Below are 17,471 nucleotides of genomic sequence, written 5' to 3' on the forward strand. Positions count from 1 at the left end.
TGTGTGCTGGACACAGGGATCCTGCACACCGTAATTCAAACATTACGAGTCGGTTTTTCTGGAATTTTCCATGTAGTAATTTCAGACCACAGTAGTGAACTGCGGATTGGGGGAGGACGGGGAGTCGTGCGTCCACTTGGTAGATGTGACTAACAGCAGCTTTCCAAGAGTCGGGGATCAAAGGACACTGCCAAATCACTAGGCCGTCACCGGATGCAAAATCGGGCCCAGGTCACCTTGCCCTGAGAAGCAGCTGCCTTCCGGCCACTGTGCCCTAGAGCAGTGAGAAGGTATAGAGCCCGCTCTGTCCCAGGTGATCCGCCTGGCTGCGGGGCTGTGGCTCCTGGCCACCACCTGGTGCCCCTGTGTCCACCTGTCGGGGCAAGCTCCGTGAGAAGTAGCGTTTAGAGAGCGTTATTACTGCGCTTTGCTTAGGAACCTCGTTTTTCTAACAGATTAGCAAATTCCCCGGAGAGTAACACATCCTGGGCATTTCCGGCCCTTTGCAAAACAGGTGTCAGAGTTCCTAGGAGCCCACAGAGCCCGGCTGTTGCTCAGAGCATTTCAACTTGAGCACGAAGCCACCTTCATTTCCAACCCATCATATCCCTGCCAGCACTTGGTGGGATTCGGGGGTGGGTAGTTTGCTGATACAGCAGGAGAGCTGCGAATAATCAATACATTAGAGGAAGCTATTGGGTCACGTCTGTCTCCTGCCTTATCAGAAATGCAGATTTACTGCGGAGAGTTCAGGGCTTGAGGGAACAAAGTCAGAAACAGGAATCCTATAAAGGTAACACCTGTGAGATCAGAGGCTGTGACGCCACTGTTCGCATGAATGACGCATGCACCAAAGTGGCCGGCCGGCGTGCGCCCTGCGGAGGGTCAGCGGCCGGGGCCCGGGCTGCAGAGCGAGCCTGGGCCGGAGCCGCCCCCCGCGGCCCGCGCGGCGGCCGGCCTGGGGATGCCTGGGCGGAGCCGCGAGACACAGCGCGCCCGTGGCCTTGCAGGAAACGCAGCGGCGCCCGTGCCAGCGCCCGCCGAGGACTCTGCTTGCAGGTGAGTCGGCCGGCGCGGCCCGGGCCTCCCGGCGGGGCTGGCGCGAGGCTGGGGCCGGGGGTGGGGGAGGAGACCACCCCGGCCGCCGGGCTCTCGGGCCCAGGCCTGCCGCGCGCACCCGTGCGCTCGCGGGTCCCAGCAGCGCTGGCGGCGCGGGACGAGCCGAGGCTCCCGCACCCGGAGGGGAGGGGGCGGGGCGGGGCGGGCGGATCCGCGCCCCCGCCCGCGGCGCTGAGCCGCCCGCACCCTCCGCAGGGGCCGCCCTCCCGGCGCCGGGGGGCGCGCGCGCGGAGGACGCGCCTTCTCGCTCCGGCGTGCGCAGGCGGCGGCGGCGGCGGCGGCGGCGGCCGAGTCCCGCCGCGAAGATGCTCAAAGTCACGGCGCCCTCCTCGTCCGCGGCGTCCTGCTCCTCGGCCCCCGCCAGCGTGGGCCCGGCGGCGGCCAGCAGCCTGGTTCCGGATTACTGGATCGACGGCTCCAACCGGGACGCGCTGGGCGACTTCTTCGAGGTGGAGTCGGAGCTCGGACGGTAAGGAGCGGGCAGCGCCGTCCGAGCCCGAGCGGGAGCGGGAGCCGCGGCCGGGCCAGCGGGGCCCCTCGGTTCCTCCCCGCCTCGCACGTGGGCGGCCCGGCTGGCGCCCGCGGCCTGGGGGGGGGTGGGGGAGTTCCGCGCGCCCGGCGCCCTGTGCGTGCGCCTGGGCTCCTGCCCGCCCCGGGCCGCTTCCCGCAGCGCCTCCGGAGCGCGGGGATGAGTCACCGGGGAGTTGAGGCGGCGTGGCGAAGTCCGCCCGGCGGCCCGGGGTGGCCGCGGACGGCGGCGCGGCCTGCCCGGCCCTGCCCGGGTCCTCGCGGAGCCGCCCGCGCCGCCTTCCCTGCTGTCCGCCCTGGTTTGAGACCCTGCGTCCCGGGGAGTCTGGTGTCAGCCGTTCGCGAATGGGTGTTGCTGTGCCTGCTGCTTTGCCATCCCATCGCCATCTCCATTGTCTTTCTGCTGTGGCGGTGTAGCCAGCAGCCATGCATCCGCTTTCCCACGCTGCCGCGGGCGGCCGCGGCGCGGGACCCGGCCCTGGCCCTCCGCTGCGCCCGGCCTGCCCTCGCCGGAGACAGGTGCGTGAGGAGGGGACAGGTGCGTGAGGCAGGCAGACCCCCGCGGAGCACGGCGTGGCCGCGCACAGGTGGCGCGCGTTTCAGCATGAGCCCCGTGTTTCAGCGTGTGCGTGAACGGGGTCTCCTGCAGACCTGTTGGCCGCAGGTGGCGGGAAGCGGCCCCGGGCGTCCGCGGGCGCAGGTGCAGGGCGGGCTGCGCGCGGGGACCATGACCGACCTCACCTGCTGTGCTGGGCACATGGGGAGCCAGAGGCCCCGCGCAGGCAGGCAGGCAGAGGAAGCCCCGGCTGCAGGGCCCCTGTTTCCCCGAGGCGTTTCCTTTCAATGAGGAATGCCAAGGGGCAGAAAACAGCCACTCAGTCGCGGTGTTTTTCCCCTAAGTGTGGGGTTCCGGGTGGCAGTGAATTTTACAGAGCCGATACTGCTGGCCGCCCGGTCCGGTCCTTCCCTGACAGAGTCACAGAATTAAGATATTTTGAGATGAAAGCAGAGTTGGTGCTGCGCTGCGCTCAGCCCCGGGCTGCCCTGGGGAGTTCAGAGAAGAGCGGCCTGGATGCACCTGCTGTGTGGAGAGGAATGGTGCCGGACTCGCAGCTCCTGCTTTCTGCACAGGGAGGGGGGCACCGGGACACCACGAAGGCTGGAGGCACTGCCCGCCGTCCCCGGACTCGGTCACAAACCTCCTGACACCAGAGGCCGTTCCCGGTTTCCAGTCTTGGTTCTGGGTCTGGGGCCGGGGCCCAGTGCCCCCAGGCAGAGATGCTGAGACTGAGACATTGAGTAAGTCTTGGAGTTGTCCCTGGCCTGACCACAGAGCCGTGCCTGTGCCTGGCTGCCGCTGTGGTCAGCTCCTGGGTGTGGACAGATTCAGCTTTCGGTGCTGGTGAGCTCCAGGCACAGCTGTCTTGCATCCCAGAGGCCTGCACTGTGGCCAGAGAGCATCACCCTGAGATGTGTTTGCAAATCAGGGCCTGGGGCACCTGAGGGCTCTGGGTGGCTGGCGAAGGCAGGTGTGGGTGGGCCTGGCCCATGCTCGACCTGCGGACCAGGGCAGCTGAGACAGCTTTTGGGGTGGGAGTGGAGGGCTTAATTAACGGTATATAGCAGATGAATTTTCCCAACATCACATTTGCGAATAGGGTTTGATTTGTGAGGGTGTTGGCGGTGCTGATGCACCAGCATTGGCCATGGTCATTCGGGGCTCTCTGTCCTAGACAGCAGTTGGTCTCCTGCCCGGTGATGTGAGGAGCTGGCACTTGCAAGGCTTTTCCTGGGGAGGAGGGAGCTCGCCTCGGTCAGGGCTGTGCAGCGGTTTGGCACGGGGAGTGATGGCAGCGGGCCTGGCAGGCTCCGGGGCTCAGTCGTGTCCCACTTGGTGTCTCGGCCCTGGTTCCACGTTGAAGGAACGTTGATAACAGAACCAGATGCAGCCCAGACGGGCAAAATCCAGAGAAACCCAGTGCGGGGTCCTGAGGACGAGAGTTAAATGACTGTGGGTTCGATTTTGCTGCTTTCTGTCTCCGTTCCACGGGATGCGCTTGCTTGAGGTAGTGACCTCCGTTGCCTCTGCCCCCAACCGCAGTCACACAGCGGTCCCAGAGCGCTGGCCACCGTTCAGCTGGAGCGGAGTTCTGTGGGCTCTCTTGCTGTGTGTGACCACCTGGACACGGAGATACGTGTGTGTGCACACGCATTAGAAAAACCTTCCTAAGACCCTGTCTGTTCTTACAGCCCTGTACTCTGATACTTTCTCTCTGCGCCGTTTGATTCTATCTCATTAAACACAACAGGCTGAACCCCTGTGATTTCACAGCCTACTGATGGGCTGACTCCACGTTTGCTTTAGGGCGTCCATCTGGGCCAGGCAGAGTCCTGCAGCTGAGGGCGTCAGGCACGCCTGTGTCCATGCACACCTGGGATGCACTGGCGATGGCTCCAGTGCCCGGTCCCTGCCATCCACGCGGGAGGCCTAGACGGAGTTCCAGGCCCCGCCCTGCTGTTTGGGGCATTGAGGGAGTGAGGCAGTCTGGGAGAGCTGCCTGTCTGCCTTTCACACAGATGAAAGCGGAAGCTGCCTACAGAGCAGTGCGCGCTGGGGCAGGGGTGGTGCTGGGAGCCCCTCGCCGTGAGCGGGGCGCTTGGAGGCTCCTTGTCCCAGTGGGGAGCTCTGGCCCAGGCGTGGTCAGTGCGTGGGAATTGTGGGTCATGCCAGTGCTCTCAGCTCCAGCTGCTGCAGCCGCCAGCCTTCGTTCAGCTCCGGGGGCTGGGAAGTCCTGGGGCAGGTGCGGCGACATGTCTCCCCTGACGTGCATTGGCGTCCGTGTGCCGGGAAGGCGCAGCCCACGGTGCCCCTCACGAGGCCGCAGACGGCTTGGAAGAGGAGGGATCGGCAGTGCTGCAGTGGCCGCGTCACTCATCTTTGAGAGCGCGATCCCTGCTGCTGGCCCCGGGGTGGGGGGGATGTGCTGTGACCTGCTCGTCCTCTCCCTAAAACCCGCGTGACCATGACCGCCCTCCCGCCCTGCCCTGGTTTCCCTCCTGTGGCCGGTGTGGGAATCAGGCCTGTCTTACAGTGAGAGGGGTTTGGTGTCACCGCCCCTGCTGCTTGGCCACGGGTGTGTCAGAGTTAGCAGCCGCAGGATGACACGTCCCCACAGGACACCAGCTGCTGAGGGTAGGGACCCCTGCCGTAGGAGCTTACCGTACGTTTTCAGGTGTCAGTGCTGTCCCAGGGTTTAAAATAACACCCCATGTTGGGGAGGGGGGGAAGACAGGGGCTGCCTGCTTCTAGATTGTTCTGGAGAACCTGGAGAGAGAACGCGAGCCAGAATAGCCTCAAAGGTCTGTCTTGTAAACACCTGCCCTCGGGCCTGCAGGTGTGGGTTCTGTGTGCGGCGGTGGGTGTAAGATCGGAGAACTGAGCCGCAGCCCAGCGAGCTGTGTCAGCTGCCGGTTGCTTTTATGTTAATTATTTTTTTTTCTGTTTACTGCAGACTGAAAAAGTAGCATTTTTGAAGTTCCATTTTGGGGCAGTTAGCCTAAATAATGAAAAGGCTGTTAGTTACTTTAAAAGCTTCAGAGTCGTGGAGAGCCCGGGAAGCAGAGGTCTGGGGTCCGGACACCCTGGAGTGACGCTGCTCGTCCCCCGTTCCCTCGCCTTTGCGTCGCGCAGGGGGTCCGAAGGCCTGCTGGCCCATGAGGAAGCCGTGGGGCTCATGCATGAGGGCATGGACCCCTCAGGCTGCTTCCCCGTCCCGGTCCTGGAAGGAGGCGCTGGCGTGGGGCCGGGCACGGCAGTGAGAGGTGGGCTGGGGGCGCTCCTTGCCCTCCTGCTGCAGACAGGGCAGAGGTGGTGAGGACAGGAGTGGGGGCTGGGGCCGGGGCACACACACCAGCCGTCCCTTCCCTCAGGGCAGGGTTGGGCCTGAGTCTGCCTTGGGCTTGTCCTGGGCAGCACCAGAGGCTTGGTGGTGTCGCTGGCCACCACCTGCCAGATGCCGGTAGCAACCCCTGCCCGTGTTGTCTCGACACCGTCGCATGTGCCAGCCCAACCCCGCCGAGAGACCCTGTCTTAGAAGCTTGATGCTGCCCGTGGGTGTGACCTGGGTCGTTTCCCGGGACCACAAATGGCAGGTCAAGTTCGTTCTGCTTGGCCGAGGGTCTGCTGCAGCCCGGCACCTTCGGTTTCCAGGGGTACCGCTGGGACGCCTGTCGTGCGTGCCTGCCACTGGTGCTGCTGTTTGCTTGGTATTCATTTAAAGCACCTCGTTTTTGTTGACCTAAATTTACTTACAAAGAATAACTAATTTTTCACTGCAGTGGAAGCCGTAGGTAGAAGCAGCCTGTGGAAGTGGCTCCGTGGAAGCGTAGCCGTGTTTATTCTGTGGCAGAGGGGATGTCCGCCTGCAGAAGCCCGTAATCCGAGGGTTGTTCTCTGTCACAAAGCGAGATTATCCAAGATTAGAGCGGCAGATTGAGGCTTTCTCCCTGATGCAATCAGGGTGATTGAAAGGGGCAGGGGCTCTCATTTTTGGATTGCCTGTGATTTGTTCCATGCTCTGTGCCCCTCAGTCCGACCCTTGAATAACCTGCCCATACCATGTATGCCGGCGGCGCGCACGTGTGTGTGTTGGGGGGAGGTGCCAGGGCGTGTGTGCGTGTGTGCGTGTGTGCGTGCATATGGTGACTGAAGCATGATCTGGCCTCCCCATGAATGGTTCACTGACAGTAAATCTATTGCAAGATAAAGAAATCGATAAAACTAACGTGGGAGAGAGCGCGGGGAGGGCGCCGTCTGTGTGACCCAGGGGCCGGGCGTGGATCTTGGAACCTGGCCGGATTTTTTCCACAGCCCTGCAGAAAGCGCGTGCGACAGAGAGCCCGGGAAGGGGCAGAGAAGTGCAGGATGCACATTTCATTTTTGCAGAGTTTACAGTGCTTGAGGATCCCAAGGCGGGCGAGGTTGGTGGGCGAGGTGTTGTCAGACTGTGCTGTGGAAAGGCGAAGCCACAGATGGAAGGAAGGTGACCCTCAGGAGAGCAGAGCGTGGCTCTGGTGGCCCCAGGGACCTGGCATTAACACAGGGGTGAGGCTCAGGGCTGGGTGGAGAAAAGTGCTGCGTTGGGTTAGAGAGAGAAACCAGCCGAAGCCCGAGACCGGAAAGAAGGGGGAGGGAGGTGTGGGGCTGAGGCCGTCACCCAGACCCGGGTGAAGCCTCGGCCAGGGCGGGGACACGGGGGCTCCGTGCCCAGACAGGCCCAGCTGTGCTGTGGCTGTGTGCAGGCAGGCGGGGCCTGCACGATGACCTGCAGAGCCGTGTTCCCTGGAGCCTCGGCGACTGGTGCCTCTGGAATGGCCAATGATGTTCACCCCACAAAGTGTTCTTGTAATTTCTAAAAGCTGTTTTAAAATGGAGGACTCGCTCTTAGATTGCAAACCGTGCAGAATCAGGGCTCGCCAGGACGAGGTTCAGGTCCGTGGTTCCGCGGGATTCCTGCTCGCCGTGACACCCAGACCCGGGGGCTGCTTGGAGTCTGCCGGTCCCGCTGCAGATGCGTGGGCGCGGGTGCTGGGCGGGCATGCACTGTGGACGCACGCTCAGCTTTGTCCAGGCCCACTGACGCCTCCTCAGGCCACCCATGTGTGTGGCGTGTCGCCCAGCTCCCTCCTTCCTGTTCCGTTGATGGCGCGAGTGAAGTCGGCCGCCCACAAGGTTTTTGAAAGTGAAAAAGGAAAATGCTTTCCCTGAAGTGTGTTCAGGTGCAAGTTCTGTGCCACGGCAGGTGTTTGTCTCCGAGGCTGACGATTGGCGGATACTTTGTGGTGCAGGATACACAGGTTTCCAGCTGGTAATTCTTCCATTGTGTTTCAGGTGACAAGGGCTCACCTGTCACAGGCAAAGCGTACTGCCTGGGCCCTTGCTAATAGAGCGTGAGGATGATGAATAATCCCTCCGTGTGCTTAGTGTGTATCTTAGGCTAATTAAATCCTTTCGATTGGTGCCCTGTTTAAGTGAACGATATCTCTGAAAACAAGTTCTTCCGTGCCTCCAACTGAGGCTGCAGAGAGGGTGCGTTTTGTTCCTTTTTGTAGTGTTTTGCTTTTATTTTTCCTTTTGGACGCGTTGAGCACATCCCGTGTTGGTAGCATCTGTGGTCATTGTGAGGGGAGCTGAGCCAACGTCTCTGGTTTCAGTCTCCCTCCGCCTGACGACAAGTGTTTGCCGCGGCAATGCCGATCAAAGTCGGAAGGCAGTGCCGGCACAGGATGTCTCTGCAGGGGGAAGCGGGCACCTGCGTGCCTGCCGGGCCTCTGGAGGCTGCTGTGGGAGCTTGGGTGGGAACGCACGGCCGTTGTAGCCAGGAGTGTCCCAGAGAAGGGGACAGGAAAGGAGGAGAGGGGCAGGGCTTGTCCTGGAGCAGAGGGCGTGGTGGAGACCGGGGCCCTGCAGTTGGGAGAGGAAGTGGGGAGGGGGGAGGCCCAGTGCTCACTTGTGGGAATCTCATTTTCAACTTCACCAGCTTGCCATGTGGCATGTTGGCCATACTGCTGGAGGCCTGGGCCCCAGCTGCTCTAGGTGGTGCTGAGAGGCACGTGTGGTTTCTGCCAGGCTGGGCTCGGTCCTGCTGATAAGCGCCACGTCGCTGCTTGCTTGTGGGGTCCTGGGCCTGGAAAACCCAGCAGGTGCACAGGCATTTCTTGAGGTGCAGGGGACGTGGTGGTTTGGCCTGGTGGTTAGGTTGGCCCCGTCCCACATCAGAAGGCCTGGCCTGGCTCCCAAGCACAGCTTCCTGCAGGTGCAGACCTGGGGGACAGCTGAGATGGCGCGGGGGACTGGAGGCCGCCGTGGCTTCTGTCTCAGCCCAGCCCTGTCTGTTGAGGCATTTGGGGAGGGAACCAGCAGACAGGATCTCGCTCTGTCTCTCTTGCTCCGTCTCTCAAATAGATAAAAGCTTAAAAACCGCTTCTTGATGAAAAGGGGGAGGGGCTCGGACCTGCGACCCGCCTCTGGAGTGTTTTCTGGAAGACCCGGCGGACGTGCCACGTTCCCGAGTGTCTGCTCACGTTCCGTATTAGGCCTTTGTGTGCTTTGCCGTGTGTCGAGTCTAGGGACCGTGCAGCCCAGAGTGCGGGCGAGAGGGGACAGCTCGTCTCTAATGGGGCGCACGTGTTTGTGGGTGCAGTGCAGTGTGTGGGTCACTCCCCTGCACCCAGCCCTCACAGGCTGCCCCCAACCCCGAGGCCTGAGCTTGCATTTCCTACACTGCTCAGAACTCGGGCTGCTTAGCCCGGTGGCTGCCTTGTTGGCCTGTGTGGCAGGGACAGCCGGTGACTGCGTCAGCTTGGTCAGTGATGTCCTTCTCTTGTGAGTGACAGACTTCCAGAGTGTTCCGTAGATGCCACAGCTGGGCCCGTGTTGGGTCTTTGCCAGGGTGGGAATGCCAGGCCACCTCAGATGCTTCATGGAAAAATGGAATTAAAAGACAAGTTTGGGCTGGCGCTGTGGCTCACTTGGCTAATCCTCTGCCTGCAGCGCCGGCACCCCGGGTTCTAGTCCCAGTTGGGATGCCGGATTCTGTTCCGGCTGCTCCTCTTCCAGGCCAGCTCTCTGCTGTGGCCCGGGAGTGCAGTGGAGGATGGCCCAGGTGCTTGGGCCCTGCACCCCATGGGAGACCAGGAGGAAGCACCTGGCTCCTGGCTTTGGATCGGCGCAGCGCCGGCTGTAGCAGCCATTTGGGGGGTGAACCAATGGAAGGAAGACCTTTCTCTCTGTCTCTCTCTCTCACTGTCCACTCTGCCTGTCCAAAAAAATATAAAAAAATAAATAAATAAAAGTGTGGGACCAGCGCTGTGGCGTGGCAGGCACAGCCGCCACCTGTGAGGCTACCATCCCGTGTGGGCACTGGTTCATGCCCTGGCTGCTCTGCTTCCAGTCCAGCTCCCTGCTGATCACCTGGGAAGAACAGAAGGTGGCCCTGGCGCTTGGGCCCCAGGCGGCAGACCCGATGACGCTCTAGCCTCAGCCTGGCCCAGCCCTGGCTGTTAGTAGCCATTTGGGGAGTGAACCAGTGGATGGAAGATCTAACTCTGACATTCAAATAAATAAAACTTTTTTAAGAAAAAAAAGACAAAAATTTTAAGGCTTGAGAGTTTATTTTCATGTAGAATATTGAAATGTGTGTAATTTTTTAATAATACACATTTTTATGAAATTCCTGAAGACCCCTTGTAGGCACCTTTTGCACCAAAATAAATTTCCACACCTGAGCTTATATTTTAATTGCATGATCCATTAACTTTTTTCTCAAGGACTTGCGTATTTGAAAGAGCTACACAGAGAAGGAGAGGCAAAGAGAGAGAGGTCCTCCATCCGCTGTCTCACCTCCCAATTGGCCACAATGGCCAGAGCTGGGCCGATCTGAAGCCAGGAGCTAGGAGCCTCCTCCGGGTCTCCCGCATGCGTGCAGGGGCCCATCTTGTACTGCCTTCCCAGGCCGAGCAGAGAGCTGGGTCGGAAGTGGAGCAGCTGGGACTTGACCCGGTGCCACAGTGCCGGCCCCTCCATTAACTTTTTAAGGCATCCTTGTATTCCGCTAGCTGTTCATGTGAGTCCACGTAGCTTTGCAGTTCCGGGGGTGAGTCGTCACGGGACAGCCACTGAGAAAACACGAGGGTTCACGTGACCCAGTTCAGAGATCCCGGTGGACCTGCTTGGCCAGCCGGACGTTCCTGGAGGTCCTGTGCGCCTGGAAACCTCGGCCCCGCTCCTCTGGGGCCTGGCTCTTCCCTGTGGCTTCCCTCCCTGGGACCTGTGAGCTCGTCCTCGTGTCCCACAAGGCACCCACGGGAGCAGGAAGCGGAAGGCTTGATGGGCAGGGCGTGGCAGGCATGCGGTCTGTGTGTATGTGCGTGCGCCTGCCACACCGGGCGAGGGCACGCCTTGGCCGTCTCTAGCAGACCGCATTGAGATCCCGAAGAAATGGACGCCTGGGCCCGGCCAAGGGAGCGGGGAAGCCCAGGCCAGACGGGGGCAGCAGAGCAGGTGGTGGCGGCAGGGCTGTCCCCAAGGCTGGAGGGTGACCCCCCAAGGCTGGACGTCCTGCAGGCCCTCTAGAGAGCTGAGTGGGTCGGGGGGGGGGGGGGACTGCTACCCGATGGCTCTGCTTCTCTGGGCACAAGACCCATGTCTCTCATCTGTCAGTCAAATGTGGGTGGTGGCCAGGGTCCCCTGCGTCAAACAGAGCTCCTGCCCAGCACAGGGCCAGGATCCGTCCCCTCCCTGCCGTGTGCCCGGCACCGGGCGGTGCTCTGAGTAGTCAGCTGGAAGCCGGGGGCTCTGTCACGAAGGCCATCGCTGCGGCGTGGGGCGAGTGGACGCCTGACCCCAGTGTCTGCCTCTGTGCTTCCTCCCAGGCCTCCCGCAGCCCTCGTCAGGGCCAGGCCGCCGTGGAGCGAGCCGGGCTCTCTGTGCAGAAGCCTTGAGGACCTTGGCGGTTCTGGTCCTCCTCTGGTGTTTTGACTGCCTCGGCTTCCTGTAGGAACACGCGTTCCCCTGGTGGACCGCACGCAAGCCGGCTGGAGCTGCGCACGTCCAGGTCAGCATTCAGCCAGAGCTGTGCCTCCCGGCCTTGCCCACCCCTCGGCGGTGACCAGTTAGTGTCCCTTGCCTTGAGCGCAGGGGAGGAGGCCAAGCGCCGTGGAGGAAGTGAGGGTGAGGTCCGCCTGCCCCGCGTCTGCCCTTGTTGGGAGATTATTTAAATACCGTCAGAGATTTTACGATTGATTGATTTGAAAGGCGCAGTTACAGAGTGAGAGAATGAGAGGGAGGGCCTCCTTCCTGTGGTTCACTCCTCGGGTGGAGGCAGCGACTGGGGCTGGGTCAGGCGGAAGCCAGGAGCCAGGAATTGCCTGTGCGTCTCCCCCATGGGTGCAGGGGCCCGAGGGCTAGGGCCGTCTTCTGCTTTCCCAGGAGCGTTAGCAGGGAGCTGGATCGGCAGTGGAGCAGCCGGGACTCACACTGGTGCCCATATGGGATGCTGGTGCTGCAGGCTGCGGCTTCATCCGCTGTGCCACGGCAGCGGCCCCTACTGAGGCTTTAATCTGTTGATCAAACGCTCTTTTGTGACTTGACTTCCAAACAGGGTTGTTAACTCTATGTTCGTGATCCTTATGCACTGTCAAGAATACGCCCACAAACAGGCGAGTGGGGAGAAGGAAGTGGGAGGAAGGGGGCAGAGCCGGGCTGGGGGCAGAACTAACGCTTCCCCCGCTTCCCCAGGGGCGCCTTGTTCCCTGCCCGCCCCGAGGCCTCTGTCCCCTTGTCCCTGCAGGGCCAGCTCTGAGCTCATTTGTGTCTCCCCCTCTCCAGCTGGTATGTTGAAGCCCCCCTCCCCCATACGCTGCTGTTGGGAGTTGAGCCTTCCGGAAGGAGCAGGTGAGGTCATGGAGCTGGGCCTCATGGTGGCGTTCGTGTCCCCACAGAGGAGGCACCAGGAAGCTTCTCCCCGTCTGCCATGTGGCGAGCTGGGGCCTGCAGGCCCCTGATGGCCCCCTGCCAGCCTCCAGGGCTATGGCTGACGGCACCTGCTGCTTCCTGTGTGGTCTCCGGTTTGTCGGGTGGCCGGGGACTCCTCCCCTGAAGTGCTGTTCATGCCTCCCAGAGGTGGTGTGGGGGATGCAAGCCAGAGACCCCTGTGGGGGGGGGGGGGAGGAGGGGGAGGAGGAGGAGGAGGGGGCAGCCCCTCCTCGGTTTTATTTAGGGCGGTGGAACTGACTGTGAGTTGCTCTTTAAAAAGAAACAAAAGGCGGGCTCCCTGGCTCGCTGCCGCTGTGCTGGCCAGGGACCAGGCAGTCCTTCCGTGGGCAGGGGTGTCCCCTCTTCCTCTCTGCCTTGGCGCCAGCAGCACCCGGGCTCATGCTGCCGATGCACCTGCCGGCCTCCCAGGCGCTCGCCGGCACCCTGCACGCCACTTCCTCAGCAGCTGGCGCTGGCTATCTTGGCTGCCAGCTAGAAGCTCAGCTGCTAAGAAAATAAGACTTGGCCCGTCTTGGGTGTTGTACGTGTCCATCATGCTGTACTACGGGCGCTTCTCCAGGGCCTGGAGCTCCGGGCTGCTCCTGGCTCTGAGCAGGTTCCCACCTGCTCACTCTGGGTCTTCTCCGGCCACAGGAAACCCGTGGGCTCACGGCAGGTGGAGGGGGGCCGGTTTCCCAGCTTGTGCTTGGTCTTACCCATTATTAAACCTGTTCATTGCCTTGTGTGGCTGCTGGTGTCAGTTCCCGAGAGCCAGGTTCATGTTGGGTGGACACCGGGCACAGCTGACTGGCAGCCCTGCAATGGAGAGACCGGTGGTGGTGTTAAATATTAGCAGGAACTGCCAGGTGTGCTTTGTGGGGGAGTCTCAGCCGGCCCGGAATCGTCTTAGTCACCTTTCTGGGAGAGCCCTGGTGTCTTTGTAAGAGGAGGTGAGGGGGTCAGGGCCACGCCCCTGTTGGTGGATGACTTTGGAATGGCCACCTGTCCGTCAAGGTGGGAGTGGGCTCTAGATGATGCAGACCACAGTCCCCTAATGCTGTGTCCAGTGCCAGGGCTGGCACGGCTGTTGGTGGGGGGACCGTGGGGGTCCTCTGCTGTGCTCCCGGCTGGCCTCCTGAGCCTCCCCACGGCCCCTCTGCCCAGGGGTGTGCTGGGCGCTGTCTGTGGGTGTGTGCCTGCTGCCCTTTGCACCCTCACGCGGGAGGAACTCGTGTGGAGCCTGGGGGAGAGGCTGGCTGAGAATAGCTCCTGTAGGTGGTTCCTTCTGCGCAGCGTCTGCTGTGTTTCCGAGGGTGGAGGAGTTGGAAAGCGTTGGTCTCCCTGTTGCTCTGCTCCGCCGTCCATCACAGAGTGGTTCTTCACTGAGATAGCACATCCTTCTCCGGCCAGGTCTGCAAGGACACGCGCTGCTTGCCCCTGCCCGTGGCTCACGAGCAGAGACCTGAGTCCTGGAGACCACAAGGGTCAGGAGGGAGTGCTCCACAGCCCGCTGGTCGTGTCTGCCGACGAGGGGAAACGCAGCGGTGGAAGACGCTCCTTGTGTCTGGGCGAGGCCCTGAGCGACGGGCCACGCCTGGACAGTGTGTCTCCACCACGCGTTTCCTTGGTGATGACTGACTCCAAGTGCCTTTAGCTCTCGTCTGGTGAAGCGTGCGGTGCTGAAAGAGACGAGGCAGTCCTGTTGAGATGCCCGAGTGCCGTTCTCATGGGTCACGCGTGGTCCCACACCACGCCCTCCCAGGGTGTCTGCTCCTCCCAAGGTCCTGGGAAGTGTCGGCTCTGGGTCACTTTAGAGTAAACTGTGGGGGGGGGGGATGGCATTGCTGCGGAGTAGAAAAAGCTGCTGGTTCTAGCCCCGGCTGCTCCACTTTCCATCCAGCTCCCTGCTGATGCACCCGGGAAATCAGTGCAAGATGGCCAAGTGCTTGGGCCCCTGCACCCACATGGGAGACGTGGGTGAAGTTCCAGGCTTTGGCGTGGCCCGGCGCTGGCTGTGATGATGATCTGGGGAGTGAATCAGCAGATGGAAGTTTCTCTCTCTCTCTCTCTGTCTCTCTGTGTAACAGCCTTTCACATAAATAAATCTTTAAAAAATGTTTAGAACAAACAGCGGAGCTGCAGGCCACATAATCTGAACCCAGGACTCCAGCAGCTACTAACGGGACCCCAGGGCCACCGCGGGGAGCCAGGCATGCTGTCCCAGCAGCTTTTGGATGGTAAGGAGCTCGCTCACATTGGATTATCACAAAGATTGAAAACAGTACGCGGTGGCACTGTGTAAGTCAAAAGCTGTGTACATACTGCGTATTTTATTTGAACAGCAGTAATTGTTAGTTACTCTTTCTGTTACCTGCAGGCCTGCTGTGGGCTTTGCCAGCTCCCACGAGGACCCTCTGCCCTGCAGCTGCAGTTAGTAGCCAGGTCCTCCTTGGTCTGTGACGTCACAGGCTGTGACCTGGAAGGTTGTGACGGTATTGGGAGTGCTGCCTGTGTGCTGCCCCTCGATCTGGGCTGGCCGGAGGCTTCTCAGGACAACCTGGGCTGGTGGCTCTCCCCCAGGACGCCCTTGGTCCTTTGTCCCTTTCTCACGCTGTTTAGTCCCTGGAGCCAGGTGACCAAGTCCAGCGACCAGGGAGTGGAAGGGTGAACGCCACCACCCAGCATGGGGGTTGCATAAATGGTTTATTCTGTAAGGAAGGTTTGAGGTGTTACACTTTTTTAAAAAGATTTATTTTTTTTTATTTGAAAAGCAAAATTACAGAGAGGCAGAGATAGAGAGGTCTTCCCTCCACTGGTTCACTCCCCAAATGGCCATAACAGCCAGAGCTGGGCTGATCTGAAGCCAGGAGCTTCTTTGGGTCTCAATGTGGCAGTGTGACCTAAGGACTTGGACCGTCTTCCACTGCCTTCCCAGGCCATAGCAGAGAGCTGGATCAGAAGTGGAGCAGCTGGGACTTGAACCGGCACCCACAAGGGATGACAGTGCTGCAGGTGGCGGCTTTACCCGCTATGCCACAGCACTGGATCTGTGTGACACATCTTGATATTGAGAAATTCTCACTCTTACAGGTGTGTAAAATGAGTGTCGCTTTCAGAAATCCCATACAAGTGCAGCTCTGCCCATGAACCACGTGATGGGTCACGCTCAGTCTGTGTGGATCTGCCAGGAGGGGCTCTCCCTGGGGTCCTACATGTATACAGGGGTGCCTCGGAAATGGGGGTTAAGGGAGGGTGCAAAGAGAGAAAGTCCCTTGAGTGAGGGCACTTGGTCAGCACCGCACGGCCGCCAGTCTTGTGGGAGTCTTTCAGTGTCCGAATCGTGGAGCGACCCTCAAGGGGCTGCTGGGACTCTCATTGTGAAACCTGCCAGTCACCCCACACCCCAGCCAGAGTGAGACCTGTCACTCACTTCATACCCCAGCCACAGTGACACCTGTCACCCACCACACACCATGGACACCGTGACACCTGTCACTCACCTCACACCACAGACACAGTGACACCTATCCCTCACCTCACACCACAGCCACAGTGAGCCCTGTCACTCACCTCACACCACAGACACTGTGACACCTGTCACCCACCTCACACCTCAGCCAGAGTGAGACCTGTCACCCCACACCACAGCGAGACCTGTCACTCACCCTACACCACAGCCACAGTGAGACCTGTCACCCCACACCACAGCCAGAGTGAGACCTGTCACTCACTTCACACCCCAGCCACAGTGACACCTGTCACCCACCTCACACCATGGACACCGTGACACCTGTCACTCACCTCACACCACAGCCACAGTGACACCTGTCACTCATCTCACACCACAGCCACAGTGAGACTTGTCACTCACCTCACACCACAGCCACAGTGACACCTGTCACTCACATCACACCACAGTGACACCTGTCACTCACACCACACCCACAGTGAGACCTGTCACCCACCTCACACCACAGCCAGAGTGAGATCTGTCACCCCATACCACACCACAGCCACAGTGAGACCTGTCACCCACCTCACACCATAGCCACAGTGGCACCTGTCACTCACTTCACAGCCACAGTGAGATCTGTCACTCACCCCATACCACAGCCAGAGTGAGACCTGTCACTCACCCCACACCACGGTGGCTTTACCCACTATGCCAGGGACCCTGCTGGGGCGTGTCCTCTGGTTGTCACCTGTGTGGGACATGTCCTATGGGTGTCACCTGTGTGTCTACAGTGTCCTGGAGTCGCCATCTGTGTGGCTGTCTCTCAAGTGTCTCCACCTGTGCACGTCCTCGTGCTTCAGGTTCTCTGTTGGGTTTCTTAGGACCTCAGAGCTGGACAGCACCTCCTGTGTCCACCAGGCGCTGTTCTGTTCCAAGTGGGCATGTGACAAAGCAGAAACCCAGGGAGGCTGGCCACAGCCTGGTCATGTTAGCACCGGGACCAGGACCTTGGCCCTCTGGGCTGTGGCTGCAGCTCCCACTCTGTCCTCTTAGGGGTGGTGGCAGAGGCCTGGCTAACCCTACTCCTCCTCCCTCAACTGCCCGGACTTGTGTCTCCTCTGCGGGAAGCTGGCTCGGGTGCTGATGCTGAGATTTGCACGGTTTCCTCCTTTGCACCTTGGACGTCGTGCTGAGTGTGTACTTGAGAAGCTCCGGTGTTGCAGTGAAGCAAACCCTGAGCGCTGGAGAATGCCGTGTGCCCGACTTCTTTCCCGCTGCAGCATCCGCCTTTGTAAACAGCCCTGGTCCCCGCATGGTGGGAGTCACAGTGACTACAGCCTGCACGTCCTGTCCCTCCGCTTCCCATTCCCGTCTTGCTGGGATTTGGGGTCCGAGAGGCTCATTAGTGTGAGATTCTTCGAGGAAACCAAATACGCAAGTATCCAAGTCATGTCATTAAAATGCAAACTAAACCCCCTTTTGGTGGCTCCTCTGACTCCAGGAGCACTGGGTGGTGGGGCAGGTGTACTGATGGGCCTGTTCCCCTGGGTGGTGGGGCAGGGAGATTGATGGGCCTGCTGTCCTGAGTGGTGGGGCAGGGGGATCGATGGGCCTGCTGTCCTGGGTGTTGGAGCAGGTGCATTGATGGGCCTGCTGTCCTGAGTGGTGGGGCAGGAGGATCGATGGGCCTGCTGTCCTGGGTGGTGGGGCAGGGGGATCGATGGGCCTGCTGTCCTGGGTGGTGGGGCAGGGGGATCGATGGGCCTGCTGTCCTGGGTGTTGGAGCAGGTGCATTGATGGGCCTGCTGTCCTGAGTGGTGGGGCAGGAGGATCGAT

The 17,471-nt window shown here is 60.7% G+C and overlaps 1 protein-coding gene across 4 annotated transcripts in view; it reads left to right on the plus strand.

Moving 5' to 3' along the window:
• The first annotated feature begins 844 nt into the window (after positions 1 to 844).
• The window catches only part of CAMK4 (calcium/calmodulin dependent protein kinase IV), a 179,158-nt gene continuing 162,531 nt past the window's right edge, over positions 845 to 17,471 (plus strand). The window contains exons 1-2 of one of the 4 annotated variants that reach the window (XR_016235021.1): positions 845 to 1,059; positions 1,315 to 1,588. Coding sequence is in view for 3 of the 4 variants with exons in the window: in XM_070075969.2 (XP_069932070.2) it covers positions 965 to 1,059; positions 1,315 to 1,588 (369 nt within the window). In the remaining variant the exon portion in view is untranslated. Of the gene's footprint in view, positions 1,060 to 1,314; positions 1,589 to 1,795; positions 2,167 to 17,471 lie in introns of those variants that run through there. The other 3 variants (XM_070075969.2, XM_051834544.3, XM_051834545.3) reach the window with 3 other exon arrangements.

This window comes from Oryctolagus cuniculus, chromosome 6, assembly GCF_051225735.1.
Source record: "Oryctolagus cuniculus isolate XC-2025 breed Fujian yellow rabbit chromosome 6, ASM5122573v1, whole genome shotgun sequence".
Classification (NCBI taxonomy): Eukaryota; Metazoa; Chordata; class Mammalia; order Lagomorpha; family Leporidae; genus Oryctolagus; species Oryctolagus cuniculus.